The sequence below is a fragment of the Phocoena phocoena genome, chromosome 17, assembly GCF_963924675.1.
Source record: "Phocoena phocoena chromosome 17, mPhoPho1.1, whole genome shotgun sequence".
NCBI classification, from domain to species: domain Eukaryota; kingdom Metazoa; phylum Chordata; class Mammalia; order Artiodactyla; family Phocoenidae; genus Phocoena; species Phocoena phocoena.
Window position 1 is genome coordinate 43,164,107 of NC_089235.1, and position 22,534 is coordinate 43,186,640.

The window sequence follows — 22,534 nt, forward strand, 5'->3', positions numbered from 1 at the left end:
AAAATGGCATCTTACCATTCTCATTTTTTGTTTGTTTGCTTACAAGTGAGGTTGGGTACTCTTAAGTGTTTTCACCATTTTTGGTCTCTCTTTTTATAAACTGCCCGTCTCTCTTTTTAAAAGTTTCTGGGTGAGACAAGTACCCTGAGAGGGTTTTTCACCGGCTGTCCCTCTCAGGAGGCCAGAACACATTTGGTTCAGTCTCCAGAATATAGGCTCAAACTGAACCTCTGATTAAGCGTATAGGTTCATTTCCATTTGAGGTCCTAGGGCATAGCACACAGTAAGAAACAGAGGGGGGAAGGAATGTCTGGGCCTGTCCCCGAGGAGACCATCAGCCTGAGGGTGCAGGCTGGGACTCCCACAGAGTACCCCAGCCCGGAAGCGCCCATGGCCAGGCTGCTCCTTACCTCTTGGGGTCATTACATACCAGAGCAGGCCCTGGTTCCCACTAGTTAGTGGTGTTTTGAAGGTTCTCCCTCACATGTTGCTGAAAAGTCATTTGGTATCACCCATGTGAAGGGCAGTTTGGAAATATCTGTCAGAATTGCAAGTGCTAATAATACTCGTTGCCTTAGCACTTCCACTCCCAGGACTTTATCCTGTGGATATACTTGTACTTGTACAACATGTTCAAGGTCATTCATGGCAGCATCGTTTGTAGAAGCAAAAGCTTGAAAATAACCAAAATGTCCTTGAGGAGAGGACTGTCTAAATAACTTAAGGTATAAACCATCCAATGGGATAAGACTTGTGCTAAAGAGTGAGGAATGTCTTGATGTGCTAATATAAAATGACCTCCAAGATATTTTGTTAAATGAATAAAGTTAAGCAAAAGAGTACAGGGTCGGTTTGCCACCATTTGTGTAAAATGGGTAAAAAAAGAAATATGTATATATCTGCTTGTAAGTTTATAAAATGTCTCTAGAAGGATATATAAGAAACAGATGATGATATTGTCTCTGTGGAGGACAGCTGGGTCACTAGAAGTCAAGGGTGAGAGAGAAACTTCACCATCACCCCTTTTGTACCTTGTTTTAAAAAATTTTTTTTTATTTTTGGCTGCATCGGGTCTTAGTTGCAGCACGTGGGATCTTGTGTTGCAGTGCGTGGGCTTCTCTCTAGTTTTGGTGCACAGGCTGAGTAGTTGTGGCATGCAGGCTCTCTAGTTGCGGTGTGTAGGCTTTCTAGTTGGGGCACGAGGGCTCCGGAGTGCGTGGGCTCAGAGTTGCTTAGTTGCTCCATGGCATGTGGGATCTTAGTTTCCTGACCAGGGATCGAACCTGCGTCCCCTGCATTGGAAGGCAGATTCTTAACCACTGGACCACCAGGGAAGTCCCCCTTCTGCACGTTTTGAACTTCAACCCCTGTGAGTATTCAGGGGCATCACTGCACAGCTTCAGGGGCATCACTGCACAGCTCCAGGAGCACCCTTTACCTGCAGTTCTTCAGGAGTGGCACTCCCCGGAGTGATGTACGTAGGGTGACTTTGTGGGTGCGTTATCTATTACAGTAGAAACCGAAGAAAACAGAAACGCTCAGCCACTAGAGTTGGTTATTATTATTTTTTAAAATCGTATTTCTTAGAAAACTTTTTTGTATGTTTGTTTTTAAAATAGAGATGGAGTACGGTGGCCATGGTTATTTTGATCGTCCATTTGTTTTCTTCTGTTTTTTTTTTTGCGGGACGCGGGCTCTCACTGCTGTGGCCTCTCCCGTCGCGGAGCACAGGCTCCGGACGCGCAGGCTCAGCGGCCATGGCTCATGGGCCCAGCCACTCCGCGGCATGCGGGATCCTCCCTGACCAGAGCACAAACCCATGTCCCCTGCAGCGGCAGGCGGACTCTCAACCACTGCGCCACCAGGCAAGCCCTGTCCATTTGTTTTTAAAATAGAGATGGAGTACGGTGGCCATGGTTATTTTGATTGTCCATCCTAAATTGTTCAAAATTGGTTCTCCTCTTTGATTTCCATTAGACGCCCTCCGGCAAAACGGCCCAACTACGTTAAGCTTGGCACCCTGGCACCTTTCTGCTGTCCCTGGGAGCAGTTAACTCGAGACTGGGAATCAAGAGTCCAGGCCCAAGACGAATCGTCTGCAGCTTCGTCTCCAGGTGGTGAGGAGAGTAGCCTGAGGAGAGATGTGGTGCCTTGTGCTCCCATGCCTGGAAGGACTCGTCAGCTGTCTGATGACGAGGGCACACCCCTAAATGACTCCAGCGAGCCCAAGGGAGTGATGGACACAGATGGTCCAGCCCGGGCGGGGACTGAGGGGGTAGTGGGCCAGGGTGCCACCGGCAGTCTCCTCTGTGTTCTGAGGTAAGTGCACACGACTTTCGGGTACGTTTTTGGATTGTCTGTTTTTTTTGATACTGACCAGGAAGTAAAAGTTATCATTGCTCCTTTACACAAAGCCCAAGTGAATTTATGGACCTTCTGGAAGGGAAAGCCAGTGAATCCTAGAGGGCCCAGGGAAAAGGCTAAATCACATACATTTGCTTTGGGGCATGATGCTAACTGACGAAATGATTTAAAATATCGCGTCAATAGACCTAAACCAGGGCGGTTTATGACCTATTTTATTTAGTCTTTGCTCACAAAGCAGTTCCCTCACGATTGTGATCTTAAGTAATGAAGAACCCCTGCAAGCGTTCTTTAAATCGTTGAATTAGATTTCTTCCCATTGCTTTTGAATGACCTGCATTTGTGGCCGACTAGATCCCCATTCATTGTGATATTGGCATATCACAGAGGTTACTGTGTAAAATGTGTTCTTCTCTCAGTGCTGCTGCAGGCTATCCGATTCTGCTTATCATTAGCCCTTTATTCTGTGCTCTGATTTTAAAAGAGTGCCACCCCTTTGCTTTATAGTTATTCTTCTGTACAGTAATTTCATATCCTTCCTTCTTACTTTTCAGATAAGTGTCCCTTAGAGGTTCTTTTTTCATCAAAACATCAGTTCCTTTTTACTCGAATCCTCTCACTGGAATCTATAGCCATAGATTCTACTCCACTGTCTTATTTTTCTCTGCCTTCAACTTGAAACATCTAATCCTTGAGTCTCAGAGTAGTAGACACATAAAAAGAAAAGTGTCATTACACAAATGTGTATTTTTGATTTTTAAAAAATCGAAGTTTTGATCCGTTCCCCCCATAGAGTATCAAAAAATCAAATGAACTCCAGCAATGTCCAGTCTTGTAACTGCATATTTTCCCCTTGAACAAAATATCCTCAAAACGTGTGTCTCCCACTTCATGCAGGAGTAGAAAATTACTGAGGCAGCTGTCAGCCTGGTGTGGACCCAGTTCTGGGAACAGTCGGGCAGCCCCACGAGCTCCTGGCACAGGGCACCAAGAATTGAGCAGAGAGGCCTGCCTGTCCATCCTGGACCGCTTCCCCAAGGCCCTGGTGTGGGTCAGGCTGTCCCTGCTCAGGAAGGGCAGCCCCGAGCCGCACACCATGATCTGTGTTCCAGCTGAGGAGGACCTCCTCCAGCTCAGCCAGGATCGGCTGTACCGTGGGCCCCAGGAGCCCAAGCATAGTGACCCATTCAAGAGCCAGATCCGGAAACAGAAGGAGAAGAAGAAACTAGAGAAGAGGCAGAAGCGAGGCTGTGCTGCATCTGAGGGCCTGGCAGAGGGGGACCCTGCAGCTGGACAGCAGCCTCCGACCCTGGGCTTGTGGTCAGGCCCTCTCCCGGTTGTGACTTCTCACTGCTCCAGAGTTCTCCTTGGCTTTGTCACACAGGGAGATTTTTCCATGGCTGTCGGCTGTGGGGAAGCCCTGGGGTTTGTTAGTTTGACGGGCTTGCTGGATACGCTGTCCAGCCAGCCAGGAGTGGAGAGGGGTCTCGTGTTGCTGAGGCCGCCTGCCTCTCTGCAGTATCGATTTGCGAGAATCGTTATTGAGGTGTGAGGTCGGTTTACATCCTGGCACAGATAATAACTGTGTTTGCCAAGTCCCACAACTGGAGAGTTGTTTTTGCTGTCTTCCGTTTCAATATATCATGTTAAATTCCTTGGAAACAAGAATTTAAAAAACTATGTATTTATGCAAATGGATGAAATGTTTACCTCATTCCAGTAATGTCCTTGATTTCCATCTTTCCCTGTCCTTGCTGTAATACTTTAAAATTTGTTGGCATATATAGCCAAAAGCTTTTGTATTTTGATTTCTTGGTCTGTGTAATTCTTGCTGAAAATAATTAGAAGCCCTATTGTTTTTTTGTGTCCTATCAAGAACAAAGGGCTGTCAAGTCTATTTGAAAAATCTTGTAGTCATGTGATAAGCGACGACGGTTGTTTAATGATTTGATTGTTACAGAAGTGGGAAAGACTAGAAACATCTGGTCTCTGTGCATGAAGTATGGGCCCCCGTGGGCCACGTTAAATTCTGTACTGTGATCAGCATGCCCAACGCTTTACACCATAAAGAAGGAAATCATGGAAAACGTATTGTTGCCTCTTTTCAGGCAGGTTCAGTTTATGGCAAAAGTGTTGAGATGGAACTAGAGTGGTGGTCTGTGGTTTTATGACCACTCGTCCTCTGTGTTGTTGACCAGCGCATGATTCCAGGAGTTACTTAATTTTTCTGTGCTTTGTTTCTGCAAAGAATTTTTCAAAGCCATAGAGGAGCATTTCTCAAAATATGTTCTATGAAGTATGTCACCTAAGGAAAAGAGTCCAAGGACAGAGTGGGAAATTCTGCGTTAAATACAGTTAGGCAGGACTTCCTTGGTGGCACAGTGGTTAAGAATCCACCTGCCAATGCAGGGGACATGGGTTTGAGCCCTGGTCCGGGAAGATCCCACATGCCGCAGAACAACTAAGTCTGTGCGCCACAAACTACTGAGCCTGCGCTCTAGAGCCTGCGAGCCGCAACTACTGAGCCCGCATGCCACAAGTGCTGAGGCCTGCGTGCCTAGAGCCCGTGCTCTGCAACAAGAGAAGCCACCGTAATGAGAAGCCTGCGCACCGCAATGAAGAGTAGCCCCTGCTGACAATGCAGCCAAAAATAAATAAATAAATACAGTTAAGCACTTCTTTTTAAAGGACTTCTAGAACCTTCCATGTGATAATGTACATTGTGATTCTCCAAGAAGTGGATAATAGTCTATAGTATCTTTTTTTTTTATAGTATCTTATAAATCTTTTTGAGCCCCAAATTCTCTTTTCAAGGACTAGTGTTCTTAGGGACATACTTTGGGAAGTGCGGCCGTGCAGTGCAGCGATGACCTCTGCAAGGTGACAGCTAAAATGTCGAGCTGCTTTTAAACGTTCATGCAGTCCCATTGTCCACCTGACATTTTGAGCAGGGTATAAAAGAGGGGTCTCCTCCTGCCCCATATGGAAGAGTGGCGTCATCACTGCTTTTTTTCACTTGCAGGGAAGCTAGGTCATCAGCTTTTAGTGGCTGTGCACTCATACTCATATATGTCACTCATACTCTTACTCCGTTTTCTGCCGTACGTTTCTAGCAGAGCTTAGGTGGGATTAGTATTAATTTTTTATTTAAATGTACAGTTAGGTGTTGTTGACGTAAATGCATTGTGTTTCTGCTGTAGCGTTTGGCAGTGACTGTCTTTGGGAGTGACAGGTTGGGGAGAGATACAGCAGTATTACAGTAGCCAGTGAAACGTCAGTCATTTTCCCTCTCACTCTGCCTCTGAAAGTATTTGTGTCCAACGCAGATGAGACTGAAAAAATAGTATAATTTTTTTTTGGTTTCTGTAAGCAGAATAAATTAAAATGTCACCTGGTGCTTGGTTGTTAATATTTGATGGGCTATTCCTCATTTGTTTTCTAGGCTCTAAGCCACTTCTGTGGCTTAGCTCTCTTGATGACAGAAGTCTGAGTGAGCTGTGTCACTGTCTCATTCCGTACAGCACCCCGCGTGGGCCCTGCTGCCCTGCCCTCATCACGGGGGACAGGGCACAGTTGCTCTGCTTTGTGGTGGCAGGTCAAAGAACTATGTGCTAAGAGGATAGACTAGCATTTCTGAAAATACATTCCTGGGAGCACTGTTTCATGGCTACATAAATTTGGGGAAGGCCATATACTGTACCCTCCTATTGCACATCCACAATGAATATTTGTATAGTTGAGGCTCTGCAAATACCGATAGGAAGGAAATCTGTCCTTCACAGACCACCACTTTTTTTTTTTTTTGCATAACTATTGTCCGAAGAACGCTAGTTTCGTGAAATATACCTTGCAAAACAGTGTGACAGAATTTGCATAAATAGATAAACAGGAAAGTGTCCATTTCTGTTGTGAAAAAGACTGATAGGAATGGTCTTACTCTCTATAGCAATGAAATGAATGACGTGTTTATGGTGACCCTACTAGGTGTCTGCCGAGCACCCGAATAAGTACAGTGTGGCTCCCGCCCTCCGGCTGAGCAGTAGAGACTTCATTCAGTCAGGAAGTGTCCTGAGCAGCCAGGTTGTGAGCACCTGGAGACCAGCTACACGCCTGAACTGTGCACGAAACAGAATTCTGTCTGTGTGATTATGCTCTGCTTTTTAAAAATATTACATAAGTAATGTTTTTATGTTAATGATCCACATTCATCATAAAAACCTAGAAAATGCAGATAAGCAGCCACAATCACAAAACTTAAGTCACCTGGATTTTCACCATCCAGGTTGTAGGCACAGTTACCTTTCTGGTGCACATCCTTCTAGGCATTGAGATGTATGTCGGCAGTTTTCTTTTAAGGAAAATAGCATCAGCAATATATAATGTATCAAAAACCCATGCAGGACATGCGCCGCTTAAGTGCATGTTGTCAGTTCCTTATGGAGCTTGATTATCGTGACCCTGATGTTCATTCTCCTTTTATCGGAAGTTAGTACTCAATGTTGCATTGCTGTCTTGGCTGCCACCTGCCCGGGGTGAGTTCTTTCTTCCCGGCCAGTGGCAGGTGATGTTGCCGAAATCTCGGCTTCTCTGTGCACCGATGCCGAACAGAAATAGGGAGACAGGTTTTGGAGGATGAGAGAGATGGCTTTATTTTTCTGCCAGGCAGAAGGGAAGACACAGCAGGCTAGAGCCTCAAGAAATGCGCCTCCCTCCTCGGGGAATCGGAGAAGATTTTATACGCGGGGCTTGCAGTCCGGGGTATGTGATAAGGATCAAAGTAGTGAAGGTCTTGTATTCTTTTTCCTTTGCATTATTTCAAAACAGTCATAGCTGGCATCAGGCAGCCCGGTAACTTGGGTCTGGTATTCTGGTACTTGGGTCCGTTTGTCTCTGGTTTATCAGCCGGCAACCTTTTCTCTGAAGTGGTGACCCTACAGGGGGTGATTTGTTAGAAGGGGGTCATTTATTAGAAGGGGGCATAGGGAATGTAAGCACCAGGGTGTAATAAGGTTAGGGAGTGATAGGCACAGGGTGTAACTCACACAGAGTTAGGGGTGATAGGTGCAGAGTGTAATTTACATAGTGTCAGGGAGTGAGGTTAGCTTTGTGAAGTACAAATCTAGTTACAGACACGACGGATTAGTAACAGTCCGCCTGCCAATGCAGGGGACACAGGTTCGAGCCCTGGTCCGGGAAGATCCCACATGCCGCGGAGCAACTAAGCCTGTGCACCACAACTACTGAGCCTGCGCTCTAGAGCACGTGCTCCGCAACAAGAGAAGCCACCGCGATGAGAAGCCCGCGCACCGCAACGAAGAGTAGCCCCCGCTCGCCACAACTAGAGAAAGCCTGCGCACAGCAACAAAGACCTAACTCAGCCACAAATAAATAAATTTATTAAAAAACAAAACAAAACAAAACTAGGAGTGATTAACTCTTTCAGGCCAGGTTATGTTTCTCCCCTGGTCTGTTCGCTGTTCCCTTTTTTTCCCTTGCTCTTAGGAAAAGGAAAATTCATTTCTATTTCTGCTGCAAGAAATTCCCCACTGCTAGTTCATTCCCTCCATATCAATGAAAGAAGGGAAACGGGTGTCATTCTCGTCTGGCTGAGGACAAAACTTCAGTTTTGCTCCACTTGACAAACACCAGCTGTCTGGTCCAGGGGCCTATCTCCTACTTCAGGCCCACCCCCAGGGATGCCGACTTCACGAGTCAGGGGTGTGGCCTGACTTTAGGATTCTTATGAGCTCCAGGTGACTTGCAGCCAGGATTGAGAACCCGTGGTCTAGACTTTAATATGAGGTTCAATGCAATTAGCCAAGGACACAGAAACTTAACAGCTTATCATGCAGGGCAGGAGCAGATAGATGTAGGCTTGTCTTCAGCAGGGCGTGCAGCTGTCACTGACGTCCCCGGATGGGGTCCTGCTGCATTGGAGCAAACGGCCAAGTTCACATAATGGCATTTTCCTTCTTTTTTTAAAATTAAAATTCAACCAGGTACTGTTCTGGAAGAACCCACCTTAACCACCCGTGTGCTTTCGCTTAAGGAAGTGTTTACAAACGTGGACCACTCCTAGGTCCTTGCCCCAGCCTCATTGCACCCCGCTTCGTCCTCTTCACTTTGCACTGAACACACTGATCTTTAGGCTCCTTGACCAGCCAGGCTCTTGATGCCACCAGACATGTGCTGTGCTTTGCCTTCATGGAATGTTGTCACCCCTCCCCCATGCTTTCTGCACCCCTGTCCCTCTCATCCCATCCTGCTGAGCTTGGCCTAATGTTTCTCAAGGAGACCCTCTCCTGCCTACGTTATTTTCTTTCACACAATGGATTTCTTTCCTGATGACAGCACGATGTGTAATGATTATTTTGTTGTTTACTTGTTTGTTGTCTTTCCATTAGGCCGTGAGCTTCATGAAGGGGACACCATGTCTTTTTGGTTACCTTTGCACCTCAGATTCTAGCAGAGTCCCTCACCCATATCTTTTTTTTAAAATTCATTCATTCATTTATTTTTGGCTGCGTTGGGTCATTGTTGCGGTGCGCTGTGGCTTCTCTTGTTGTGGAGCACGGGCTGTAGGTGTGTGGGCTTCAGCACGCGGGCTCAGTAGTTGTGGCTCGCGGGCTCTAGAGCGCAGGCTCAGTAGTTGTGGCGCATGGGCTTAGTTGCTCCACGGCACGTGGGATCTTCCCGGACCAGGGATCGAACCTGTGTCCCCTGCATTGGCAGGCGGATTCTTAACCACTTCGTCATCAGGGAATTCCTCACCCATATCTTGTATTTAATATATTTTTGTTGAATCAATGTTTTAATCAAAGAGGGTGTTTGTGTTCAAACTACAATACCATCTATCCCCAGTATATGTTGTAATGGACTAAGGAGCCACTAGGTGGTGCCAAGACCTCATGAGAAAACCACCTGCTGTGGAATAACATCGGAAGTGGAATACAATTCAGTCGTGTGTGTGTGTGTGTGTGTGTGTGTGTGTGCGTGTGCGTGTGTGTGTGTGTGTTGGACTGGGGGAGTTTATGAGGTTACAGATCAAGCAATGTTCTCTCTTCTGGGGCAGACCCCTACTCCCAAGATCCTACTTTGAAAAGGCTCCGTGATTTTTAAAGAGGGGCCTAGAGAAGAAACAACTTGAAAAGCTCTCATCTAAAAAATAAATCCCATACACATTATCCCCAATAAGTTTGCTGGATGCCTCCCATGACGGGGAGCTCATTACTTCACCTGAAGATGCCATCTCCCCCTTGGCAGCATGCTGATGGGCGACCTAGCCCTTTAGCCCCAGCTTCAGCCTGTCTCCCTTCCTCCCTGCTTCCGTGGGCTAACATTGAGAACAAGCAGTTTACTTTTAGGAAGTCAGTTATTAACCTTTTTGCTTTCTCTTCTCCAGTCTAAACAAGCCTCATTTCTTTTAGCTTCCCTTCTCTTGTTTCCAGCATCTCACAGGGGACCTTAAATTATTTTTTGGACAAGACATAATTTGTTCTCAGAACACCCCTGCACTGCTGCACGAGCCTCGGGCAGGGGCTGCTGGCTTTAGGGAGCACCTCGAACATTCTGGCTCACTGTGGGTCCTCTCTGAAGTCTCCAGCCTTCTCCTCCCTTGCCCTGCAGGATTTAGCCGCTACTGCTTGAGGCGTATGTGAGCGTGGTTTTCCTCAAAAGCAGAGCCTGGATGGCTTACGGGCAGGTAGTTTGTTTTAGAAAGTGACCTAAGGGAAGGGGAATGCAGAGCCGGGGCAAAGGGAACTGGAGAAGGAGTGAGAGCCGATGAAGCGTGCATTATTCAGCTGGTCACCCGTGGAGACATGCCCTTACGGCTGGACAGTTAAGGGCACCCCGCACTGTCCACGTGAGGCCCAGGAGAGGGGAATCTCTGTATCAGCTCTCATTCCTCCTGGGCAAGGGCTACCCCAGGGAGTCTTCATTTCCTTGCACCTCCAGGTTTGCACAGGGGCTAGAAGGGCAGAATCTGCTCGTGGGCATCCCAGGGAGGCCTGTGCAAAGCCCCGAGGCAGAAGAGGTGCGGCTAAGGCAAGGCCGCGGCAAGCACTGAACAAAAGCTGTGCCCCGGGGGTAGAGCCCTCGGAATAGGTGACTCTCTCATGGTGCCACTTTTGAGAAGCCAAGGGGGGTGTGTGTGTGTGTGTGTGCGCGCACGCATGTGCACGCTTGTATGGGGAGGTGCTTGATGAGTTTGCTGGAATAAGTTCCAGCAGTTGGCGTGTAGACTCTGAAGCTGATCTTGCCAAAGTGGGGACAGCTATGATCCAGCCGCTGCCACCTGTCCTTCCGGGGGTGGGGTGTCTCTGTGGACAGCCTTTCTCCTTCGGTGAGCCCCTCCTGGCATGGTTCTGAATATTCCCCATGGTACGCCTGCAGCCATCGTTAGGAAACAAGTCCCAGGACTCCTGTCTGGTAAGGAAATCCCCCAGTGGAGATGTCCTGCTGGCTCTAGGGCTGACTCTCCCGTCATTTTTGCCCAACTAGCTTCCGGCTCCCTTTGGCTCGTCCCCACCCACCTCATTGTTTTCCTCCGAACTCAGGGGTTCCTCTCTCAGCCTCCCCCATGCCTGCAGCTCAGTGTATCCGTTTCCTCGGTAATATTGATAGGGACAGAGAAAAGGGCCAAAGTAGGTGATTAAATAATTAATCCCACTGGGGGATTGCGAGTAGACAAAAAAAGTATGGGAGTCCCCTGTAAATGAATGATCACTCCAGAAAGCAGGCTTGCTTAGCAACAAAACATGCAACAGAAGCATGAGACACGCCCCCGAACAACAACACGAGGGTAACGTGAGACCCACATCCTGCCCAGTGAGGTCAGTAAGTTAATGAATCCTAGGACATGCTCTTCTACGCACACTAAAAACAAAAATACAAGGAAAAGATGAAATTAGACTGAAACCTGAGGTGGTTTATCATATATTAGTATACGTTACTTGCCTTTTTGCTTATTTCCGTTGTGCCATGACAGTCCCAGCTTGACCATGTAGGGACCAAGAAAACACATGCGGGAGGAACCGATGATGAAACGGTGACGTCTACTCAAGAATGAGGAAGAAGGTGGTCTTCCCCTCCCCCCAACTTTTCCTTTGATTATAAAACTGTAGCCCACTAAGTTCTCAGGGCACCACTCCTTTGCCTGCCCGCTTGTATCTCTCACAGGCATCCTGTACTAATAAATTCTTTCCTTACCCATGAATAGTCGAAAGGTACATTTCTACCTCGACGTGTCTTTTCTGTCTGAGAAATACACACATTTTATCCAGTCTTGCTACTCAGGATGTGGTCCTGAGACCAGCAGCATCAGCGTGAGAAATGCAGGGTCTCAGGCCGTACCCCAGACCTCCTGAAGCGAGTTTGCATTTGAAGAAAGTCGCTAGGGGATTCACGTCCACAGGAGGGTTGCAGGGGCCGCAGATCGATTCAGTGGTTTCTAAACCTGGTTGTCATCAGAAGCACCTGGGGAGTTTGATAAAAACACAGATTTCTGAGCATCGGTGGCCCTGAAATCTGTAATTTTTTTTTTTTTTTTTTTTGCGGTACGCGAGCCTCTCACTGCTGTGGCCTCACCCCTTGCAGAGCACAGGCTCCGGACGCTCAGGCTCAGCGTCCATGGCTCACGGGCCCAGCCGCTCCACAGCATGTGGGATCCTCCCGGGCCGGGGCACGAACCCGTGTCCCCCGCATTGGCAGGCGGACTCTCAACCACTGCGCCACCAGGGAAGCCCTGAAATCTGTAATTTTTATTAAGCTCCCTTTGTGATTCCAGCACAGGCCATTTGTGGGATCATGTCTGAGAATCACCATAACAGGCATCTTTTGGTTTTTTTCCACTTCTAAGATTCTGACATTTTTGCCGCTCACTGACTTTTCACAAATTTGAATGTCGCTCTTTTTGGGTGTTATGAATTAGCAGGACCTAAGGTTTTTGTGTGTATGTGTGTTTGTGTGTGTGTTTTAAACAGGCCTGGTTTCTAATTTCTGAATATTCTGGTCAGGAACTTGTCTTTCTTCCAAGATCTAATGGCCCTGGAGTCCCAGTGTCCTGATGTCCCTTTAAGTAACTCATGGGTACTTTGCCAAGCCCTGCAAGCTCCCACTGGAGACCCTCCAGTGGCGCCTGGGATGGCATTTTGCCTCAGCCCCTTAGGCGTTAAGCGCTGGATGCCGTGCCTGAGATGCCCGGTCCGGACTCCCTGGTTATGCTATTGAGAGATGGAGCCCAAAGCGTCTACCGAGAGAGGTCAGAGTGTCTGATTGCATTTGGTCTCATCAGGCGTCTCGGATGCCCCGAGTTGGTCCTGTCCACCGACTTCACGCCCACGCAAGCCTGAGCAGCCTTTGAGAAGCAGCTACAATCCTTCACCATGGGCGCCTTGGCGGGGGCATCTGTAGTGGCACCTCATGTGGAGAGGAGCTTGGCTGGCTTGGCACTAACTGGCCCTGGAGCGCAGGGCACTGAAGCGGCTGAAGACCTCCGTGCACCCCAGCCGGGTGGCAGGAGGCACGAAACCGAAAGAAAGGTTTCCTTCGAAGGTGCTCCTGGAACTTGGGCTCTCGTGCAAAGCCTAATATCTCACCCCATTAAATTCCTTGATGTGTCATTTATGGTTTTCTGCCTCTCTGCGGCAGGCAGAGCTATCCCTTTGGAACAGAGAGGAGAGAAGGTAGGAATTGTTTTTTCCTAAGGGCAGAGCTTGGCTCCCCCCAGAGCTTGCCATTCGTTTAGCTGAACACACTGGGGATGGGGTACCCTGGACGGGGAAGGAAGTGGTAGCCAAGGGGAAGCTGGCCTTCAGCCTGGGGTCAATGCGGGTTTGAGGTCTGGGGTTTGTTTTTCCTGGGCCAGCATCATCACAGACAGCTCTGCCCGCCCCACCCTCCCAGAGGCCAGAGTTGAGGGGGGCCGTGGGCTGTGTGTCTGCCACGTTTGCAGCCTGAATCAGCGGACACCTCCCCGAGTCTGAGGGGGAGTGCAGAGAGGAAAGAGGGGAACAGGGGTGGCTAGGGAGCCCCAAACCCCAGCATAACGCCTCCCTCATCATCGTCACCAGTGCTTCCTCAGCCTGTACCTCCCTGTGGTACGAAAAAACGTAATTATACCAGCGTGGCATGTGGGATGGATTTTCAGTTTCCAGCTACTTCCTTCAGTCATTAGCAGTAACCAAGAGGCACTGACACTGTGCTCACTGTGTACACTAGGCTTTGTGTGCGATATTCTAGTTACTATTTACAACCACACTCATTACTGTCTCCATTTTACAGATGAGGAAACTGAGGTTTAGAGAAATTCAGTGATCTGCTAGAAAGATACAGATTTGGGGTCTGGTCGCCAGGCTTTGCTGCCCCCCGTCCTTCACCCATTTGGACCATCAGAGTGTGTTCTGTGCCAGGCACCGGAGGGTCAGACACAAGCGTGAATCAGACGTGGGCATGTCCTGAGCCATTCAAGGTCAACAACTTGCTCCTTCGGTGCCACGTGAAGAGAGTTCAGAATTCTGGCTCTCGGTCTGGCATAGGAATCAAGCCTTTCCCATCCTGATGTTTTCCCAGGAAAGATGGCCCTGGAGTCCCAGTAGATTTATTTCACTCGCTTTTCTCTCTCTTCATTTTGCCCCGATATGCTGCTGTTATTTATGATTCGAGCACCACCCAAACCGTTCATCTTGCCATTGATAGGCATGTATGAAAGGCCCGTGATTACATCTCCCAGTTGGCCTGCTCGTGTTTGAAACATCAGCCAAAAAGCAAGGCAATAAAAAAAAAACAGCCACTCTTCCTCCCAGAGAGGACTGGGTACACAGCACAGCATGGTCTTTCTGAGCCCAGAGAGGTGGTCTCCCAGCACTTGCCTCTCCTCCCGCTCTGCCCAGTGCTGGTCTTCGAAGCCTCAGCTCCTCTGATTCTTTTCATCTTGCCCCCCAGTCAGTGGGCCTGGCTCCCCCGCCTGCATCCGAGCCCTGCTCCTCCCCCGGCCGCTTGTGTGGGCCTCTTCGGGCCCAGCCCTGCAGTCCCAACGAGAATTAATGTTAACCTCCTGTTCATGAGAGTGAGTTGAGTTATTCTTTCCATCTGTCACCCCCCCAGGCCAGAGCTCTGTGTCCTCCTTTCCTTCCATCCGAGGTCTCTGAGGGCCAACGGTGATGACCCCCGACCCTGGACACATACAGGGTCTCTGCAAGGCAGGCTGTCCAGGGACAGGTTGGGAGCTGAAAGGCCCTGAGAGACGTCTCGGCCAACCCCCTCGCTCATTTTGCCGAGGAGGGGACGTCGCACTTTCACCCAGTCACAGCTGGGACCAGAGCCCAGGTGTTCTGCAGGGCCAGGTGCTTCTCAGGACCATCTCTTCAACTAAAACTTTTTCCGGAAAGAGTCTAACATCCACAAGAGAGTGGAGCAGGTCTATGCTGTACTCAAGTTCTGCAGCTACTCTTTCTTCCTTTCCTGTGTTGCCCCCAACTTTTCTTTGGCAGCTCTGCCCTCTGCATCTCTTCTTTCAGAAGCTGCCTGGAAAGCTGGCGAGAACAAGACTTGGGTTCAAGTCCTGGCCTTCCCTCTGCCGAAAGGCCCCGGGCAGGTCCCTTAAGCAGTTGGATCCACCATTTCCATTTTATTTCCGTTAAAATGGAAATAATATCAACGTCCACCTCACCGTCTCGAAGCAAGACTCAGGTGGAGTTACAGAAGCACAAATGCTTGTGTTTATATCTGTGAGCACTTGCCACGTGCCATTCACAGATCCTTGGCTTCATTTACACGGCTTATGTTCTGTAATCCTCACAGCAGTTCTGTGAGTTATATGATCCGCATTCTATAGAGAGACAAACTGAGGCCCCGTGAGGTGAGGCAATGCCCAGGGTCACACAGCTAATTAGGATCAAACCCACATCTGTCCAAGTCCTTAACTGGGTTGTCGCAGTGACCTCCCTTTAATAGGCCCTTAGCAAACAGGGGCTTAAGGTATCAAGGACCGAAACAATGGAGGTCAAAGCATTGCCTGTCCTTTCTCAGAGACTTCATAGGGGGAAGGAGGTGGGGCTGAGGCTGACCAGCTCAGGATTCCTGTTTCCCTCAAAACCGTGGGAATGAGTCCCACAGTCCGAGACGATGAAGTTCCCGGGTCTGGCCGCGGGGTGGCGCCGTGGACCGACACAGGCGCTCCCCCAGGTCCCCGGGAGAGGAACCTCAGTTCAGCCTCTGACACGTCCGCGGATGGAGATTCAGGAAAGCAGGCCCTGGAGGGGCCTTCAGCTTTGTTGTCCAGCTCTGCAGCCCGGGAACCAGGTGAGGTTTGCGCTCCTTTGGATTCAACAGGGTTTGAGGAGCTCTGGCCACAGACTAGGACCTGGGCTTTGGGAACCCGGGGGCATACATGACCAGGTCTGTCCCTGTCCCCTAGGAATTCACAGTCCACCTGGGGAGGCAGACACGGATACCGCTGGTCCCTTCAAAGTGAATACCAAAAGAAAAAAAAACAGGACAGTTTTTTATGGCCTTAAAAAAAAAATTAAAACTTGTATTTTCTTTACCACCAGCAAATGAGAACTTCATGCTTTCCCAGACCTCCGCCAGCCCTGCCTGCTCACTGGGAGTGACCCATCCCCATAGGAAGTGGAATCTGGGAATCCCAGGGCTTAGATGAATGTTCTAAAGACCAGTAATGGGCCTTCCTTACTAAGCACATCCCACCATTCATGACCAAACCCATCTCACCTGGGGCAGGCCTCTGCCTCTTCTAACCTGGCAAGCTCTAGTTTTTCCTCAGATAGCTACCCATCTACCCTTTTGGTGTCACTTTTCCTGAATCCTCCAGAATTAACCACTCCCTCCTGTGTATTGTGTACCCTCCAATGACTGGACATTTGCCACGTATAGTAATCTGTCTGTTTACAGGTCTGCCCTGCTAGACTAAAACGTCCCTGAGGGCAGGCTTTTGGGGCTTGAATCTCTAGCATCCAGCACAGTTCCAGGTAGGTAGAATGTGCTATTTAGGGACTCGTTGAATTTGAGTTACTTGAGTGAGACCACACACAGGATTTCTTTTAACAGTGATTATCTAATTCAGTCCTAACAACACCCTGTACACTTGGTATTATCTGCGTTATTTTAGAAGTGAGGTGATGCGAGTTGCTGCAACAGGTCAACCCTGAAATCTAAATGCGTGACACGCCGGAAGTTATACTTCACATCACAGCCATGGCCTTCTTCTACCTCAAAGCTATTTCATCTAGAATACATCTTTCCAAGACTGCTGCTCTGGCTGCTGTAATAAAACATCGCAGACTGAGTGGCTTTAACCGTAGACATTTATTCCTCACAGTTCTGGAGGAATGGAAGTCCAGGATCAAGGTGCCAGGAGATTTGGTTCCTGGTGAGGACTCTCTTCCTGACTTGCAGACGGCCACCTTTTTGCTTGTGTCCTCACATAGGAGAGGGAGAGAGAGAGAGAGAGAGAGGGAGAGAATGAGATGTGCTGGTCTCTCTTCCTCTTCTTAGAAGGACACTAACCCATCATGCAGGCCCCACTCTCATGACCTCATCTAAGCCTAATCACCTCCCAAAGGCCCCGCCACCAAATACCATCACACTGGGAGTTTGGGCTTCAACATAGGAATTTTGGGGGAACACAAACATTCATTTAGTAACAGCTTCCACTACACAGACACAGGGGCTGCCCTGGACCAGAAGTGTACCCACCTATGAACTGTGCTCTGTTACAAGTCCTAAATATGAAACCACCTCTATAGACACAGAGAGTCTGCAGAACACTGTGTGTCCCAAAAGAAAGGACTTGTGTAAAAGAATCTGCATGTTGGGAAATTAAAAGGGCTGCATTTCTTAAAGAAGCTATTTTTCCCCATTGTTATTTAGCAAAGTGTTATGCTTACGACAGAAGACAAAAATGAGGTTTTGGGAGAAAATTTGCAGAGCAGCAGACAAGCAGGTGAAAGCAAGGATGACACAGAGAGATGAGGATGTTCTCTCTGTTTCTGAAGATAACAGAGTTCTGGAGACAAGCCATTCCTGGGCGGTTTACAGAGGGAGCAGCAAAACATCATCTCTGCAAGATTTAGCTTGAGCACCAGAGACAAAGGTTTTATTTCTGATAATTCTTTTGCATATATATAGAAACAGGAGAGGCAGGAAGAGGGGGTGACTATACCTCCCCCTCCTCGCGGCTTTGTGCTGCGCCCGCCTTGTGGGTGTTGATGGCTGACGTAGAGGTTAAAAGCGACATCTGGGAGGTTACCTGACTACATTTTGACGTTACAGAGAATGGAGGTGACGCATCTTTGTGGGAATTAAGATACTGGGGCCAATTATAAAAATAACCTGCCTTAAAGGGAAAAAAAAAAGAAAAGCCAAGGTTTTAAACCCTCGGTGTTGATTGATCCCCTGTTCCCTCTCTCAGGAGAGGCCTGAAATTAGTGTCTGGGACACAGAGACATTCCTTCACCCTGGCGTTCCTGGCCCGGATCAGGCGATAATGAGATTCCCTGGGAGCTTTGGTTTTCACTCCAACAACTCAATCCAGTTTGATAAACATTCCTGGAGCGAGTGCTGGGGGCCTGGCACGTCTCTGGACACTCAGAACACAATGTTCTCTTGGTTTCTGCCTGCAGGGAGCATGCAGTTTGGTGAGAGAGAGAACGCATGTGCTGTAATAACTGGAAGACAAAGAGGGGTGAGACCCCGTGGAAGGGTGTATGCGTGTGTGTCTGTGCGTGTGTGTAGAGGGTGCATGGGGAGTGATGTGGGGAGTCTCCACACCAGCCCTTGGAACGTGGTACTACTTAGCTCTGACGGGGAGGAGCACAGACTAAGGCACCCGGCAGCTCGCTCAGCATTGCCCGAGCAGCTGATCCCTGATGGGAAGTGCACAGAAAGGTTGGGAAGGAGGCTGGAACCACGGCCAAGGCCACCCTGCATCAGCAACACCTGACTTCCCTTGGCCACCAGAAGCCCCCGCGTAAGCACCAGCTGAGGAAGCTGCATCTTGCAGTTGGGCCATGGCTGATGGGAGTGGGAGAGGGTGGAAGGCGACACAACAGTTTGCAGTGGTGGGCATGGCTCAGGGATGGGGGCTTGGCCCTGCGGGGTCTCCCACAGCACCCAGGCAACAGTGGCCGGGCAGCTGCCTGAGGGAGAAGGAAACCACGGTGGTCAGCCACGGCTGCACTATTGTTCGCTCTCCCGTTCAAGATCTCTCTGCCTTGTGCTGGAATCACACCAAGTGCTTTCCATGTGGAGCCTAGAGTTGGGGAGCCCAGACTGACAGCCCAGCTCACCCCTCTGGCAAGTTTCTTGTCTTCTTTCATCTCAGTTTCCTTATCCAGAAAGTAAAGCAAATAATGACAAATACTGGTTGGCACATTCTGTATGTCAGGCGGGTAGTTTCTGAGCTGGGCTGTTAGCCATGAAGCTGTCCTGCCTCATGCCACCCTGCTGGGGTGTAAGGAGGGTAGAAGGAGGTCACGAGGGCCAGGGAATTAGTACCTGGCACACAGAGACTCCTCAGTGTATGTTACTGTTATGGACTGAAAGTTTTTGTCCCTGCCCGCCACCCTCCCATTTGTATGTTGAAGCCCTAACCCCCAATGTGATGGTATTTGAAGATGGGGCTTTTGGGAGTTAATTAGGGTTAGATGAGATCATGAGGGTGGGGCCCTTATGATGGGATTAGTGCCCTTCTAAGGAGAGACACCAGAGTGCTTGCTGGCACTCTCTCCACGCTCACACAAAGATGGGAGCACACAGCAAGATGGTGCCACCTACACACCAAGAGAAGAGGCCTCAGAATGAAACCTACCTCACTGACATCCTGATCTTGAACTTCCGAGCCTCTAGAACTATGAGAAATAAGTATCTGTTGTTTAAGCAGCCCAGTCAATGATATTTTGTGAGGGCAGCCCAAGCCAACAAAGACAGTTACCTAACTTAATCTTGAATCCCCAGGTCAATATCATTAGACCCACATTCCAGATGAAAAACAGAGGCAAAGGAAGTTTAAGTAATGAGATCTGGGCAACACAACTACACAAGCTCCAATTCTAACTCAGGCTTGGAACCAGAGACCCATGTACCCCAACTCGGGGAGATGACTTGATGTCACAAAACGTAATGTGCTAATTGGCTTCCAAGAGAGCTTCCAGTGACCTTTATTCCCAGGTATTCATACCTTGTGTAGCCCCTCTCCACACTGAATCAGGGCTGGCCTGTGTGGTGAATAGACAATGGTAGAAGTGACGATGGATGACTTCCAAGGCTGTGTCAAAGAGGCATTGCAGCTTCTGCTTTGGTCCTTGGATCACCTGCTCTGGAGGAGGCCAGATTCCATGCCAGAAGGAGCCTCATGCAGTCCTGTGGAGAGGCCTACATGGGCGGGAACAGAGACCCCAGGCCAACAGCCCAGCACCTATTTGCCAGTCATGTGTGTGAACTACTTTGGAAGTGGACCCTCCAATCCCAGCCAGGCCTTCAGATAGTTGCAGCCTTGCCTGGAACCCAACTGTAACTTCATGAGAGAGTCTGAGCCAGAATTGTCCAGCCAAGTGGCTCCTAAATTCCCTACGCACAGAAATGATGAGAGAGAATGGATGGCTCTTGGTGTTTAAGTGTCTAAGTTTTAGAGTGATTTGTTATGCAACATTAGCTAACTAATACAGACAGGACTCAAAGGGTAGAATTTCAGACATTAAGACCCTTCCTAGAACTGAGCTGCCCACTCTTGGAGCAAGCCCGATGCCATGCGGTCTGGGAGCATTTTAAAATCACCTTGCGGGCTTCCCTGGTGGCGCAGTGGTTGAGAGTCCGCCTGCCGATGCAGGGGACACGGGTTCGTGCCCCGGTCTGGGAAGATCCCACATGTCGCAGGGCGGCTGGGACCCTGAGCCATGGCCGCTGAGCCTGCGTGTCCGGAGCCTGTGCTCCGCAACGGGAGAGGCCACAACAGTGAGTGGCCCGCGTACCACCAAAAAAAATAATAATAAATAAATAAAAAATAAAAAAATAAAATCACCTTGCTGCCACATGTGCTCCATATTGTTGCCCCACTGCTAGCCCTCCCCTTCATGGCCTCGGTGTTGCTCTGTGCTCCCCACGCCTGGGTGTTGCCAACATTCCTTGGTGGCTGCTCCAGTGCTCAGCACTGCTAGCACAGTCGGCTCTGCTTGCTGTCAGCATTCTGTCCCCGCCCCCAGGCCAGCTGGTTTGGGTGAGGAACACAAGGCAGCAGATGACTTTCCTCCTGAGTCCCTCAGAGTCTCCATCATGGGCCACGACTCTTTTGGAATAAAGGACTGAGATCAACGGGATTTTCTGCCTGGAATCTGGAGGGCAGGGCTGCAAATGTTGACACATTTTTAAACATCTTACAAGAGAAATGAGTTTGTGCTCCTCCTAAGCAAAAGAACCTACCCAAGCAGACAGCCAGGGCCTTGGGGCAGGGACCATGTGACATTTCTCCCTTTCTCTCTTTTGTTCGTCTGTTCATTCATTCCTTCCACAATGACTTGTAAGTCCTAAGCACTCGTGAGCTGGCAGGAGCAAAACAGTAATCCCTGCCCTCGGGGGAGCTTACATTCTGGTTGGGGAAGTGGACAATTACCCAAATAAGTAAAATAGATTCTGTTGAATATTTGCCAGCAAGAGGTTCTTCGAGGGAAATGCAAGAAGAGAAGGGGAGAGCAAATCAGGAGGTGGCTGCAGTTTCAGCCGGCAAGCCAGGAAGGCGTCACTGAGCAGGTGACATCGGGTAAAGGCCTGTGGGAGGCGAGGGCTGAGTCCGGTGATTCCAAGGGGAGGAATGTCCTAGGCAGAGGAGCAGTCAGTGCAGGGGCCCTGAGGTGCAAGTGTCAGGACTTTTCAAGAGACAGCAAGTGGCCTGTATGGCTGGAGCAGCGTGAACAAGCAGGGGAGTCGTGGGGACAGGCCACGGGGGCAGGGGGAGGGCACGCACTGCAGCTCTTGGTCATAGGTGTGTACACTTCTGGTCCTGAGCAGCCCGGGGAGGGGGGCGGGCTGGGGTCTCGAGCACCGGAGCTTTTTATTGCAGAGGCCCCCTGCCTGAGTTTGCTTCCCCTCATGTTCCTGGTGGCTCTAAAGCTCCAGTCCCCATCCACTCGGGCAGGGCCTTCGACTCCTCCCTCCCAAGGGGACATCAGGTGAATATATACACCAGGCCCTTAGCCAGGGTCGCAGGTCACAGGTCCTGTCCCGGACATGCACTCCCTGAGGGCTGCTTGGAGGAGCCTCACCACCGCTCTGTTGCTGCAGCCCCACGAGGGAGCATTATGCAGCAGCCGCTGAGTCCGTGTAACCCTGGGAGCTGGAGCAACACAGGATCCATGCAGGCGAGGGAGAGAGGCCACCTGCCTTTGTCAGTGACAACTTTGGCAACTCTGTGCACAAGCCATGCTGCCGTGGGACCCGGGAAACCTAGTCTCCCGACCCAGCAGCATCCCCGGGGCTTGGTGCTCACCTATCTGAGCATCATAGCCAGAAGCCAGGACCCGCTCACGCTTATCCTTCTTTTGCCCAATGTGAACTCCATCCTCCTTCTCAATACAAAAAGTCCTGGATTCTGGTGGGGTTGGAGGTGATGGAGTGCTGTCAACACCCGCAGCGTCCGAGGGCCAGCTGGCCAGATGCCCCGGGATCTCTCCCTTGGCCATTGGCGTTACTGCCCTCTGAGATCCTGTCCATTCTCTTTCCTCTTGTCACACTGCATGTCCCCATGACTGGTTTGCACCTCCTGGAAGGTGGCTACTGGATCCTGTTCTCCTCTGTAGGTCCTTCTTGTTTCTTCAGCGCCTACCAGTGTTTTGGGCCCCGGCGGACCTTCAATTTAATGTTTAATCTTGGAGTCACGTAATAGGTGCTTGGTCACTTCTGGATATAGCCGGAGACAAATTTGTCGGATCATCTTCGACACACTGGGTGTTCTCTTTGTGTGCTTGTGGTTTGCACATTATACATGTCGTGTGGATGCCGATGACAACGTGGTCTCCGCGTCCCTTTCCTAAGCGATTTCCAAGCTGGGCTGTTATCCTTGTGGCTCTGGTCTCCTTGCTGTTGTTTTCTTCTTTATTCCTCAGATCTCATCTGAGATAAATCTTCAAGCCCTCCACCCATCCCAGAGCTGGTCTGTGAC

At 49.6% G+C, this 22,534-nt stretch overlaps 1 protein-coding gene across 1 annotated transcript in view; it reads left to right on the forward strand.

The window, feature by feature from the left end:
• POP1 (POP1 homolog, ribonuclease P/MRP subunit) overlaps nt 1-4,059 on the forward strand; it is a 33,064-nt gene extending 29,005 nt beyond the window's left edge. Inside the window, exons 14-15 of the mRNA XM_065895462.1 lie at nt 1,978-2,319; nt 3,262-4,059. Coding sequence (XP_065751534.1) covers nt 1,978-2,319; nt 3,262-3,916 — 997 coding nt within the window. The 3' untranslated portion in view covers nt 3,917-4,059. The remainder of the gene's footprint in view (nt 1-1,977; nt 2,320-3,261) is intronic.
• Nucleotides 4,060-22,534: the final 18,475 nt, after the last annotated feature.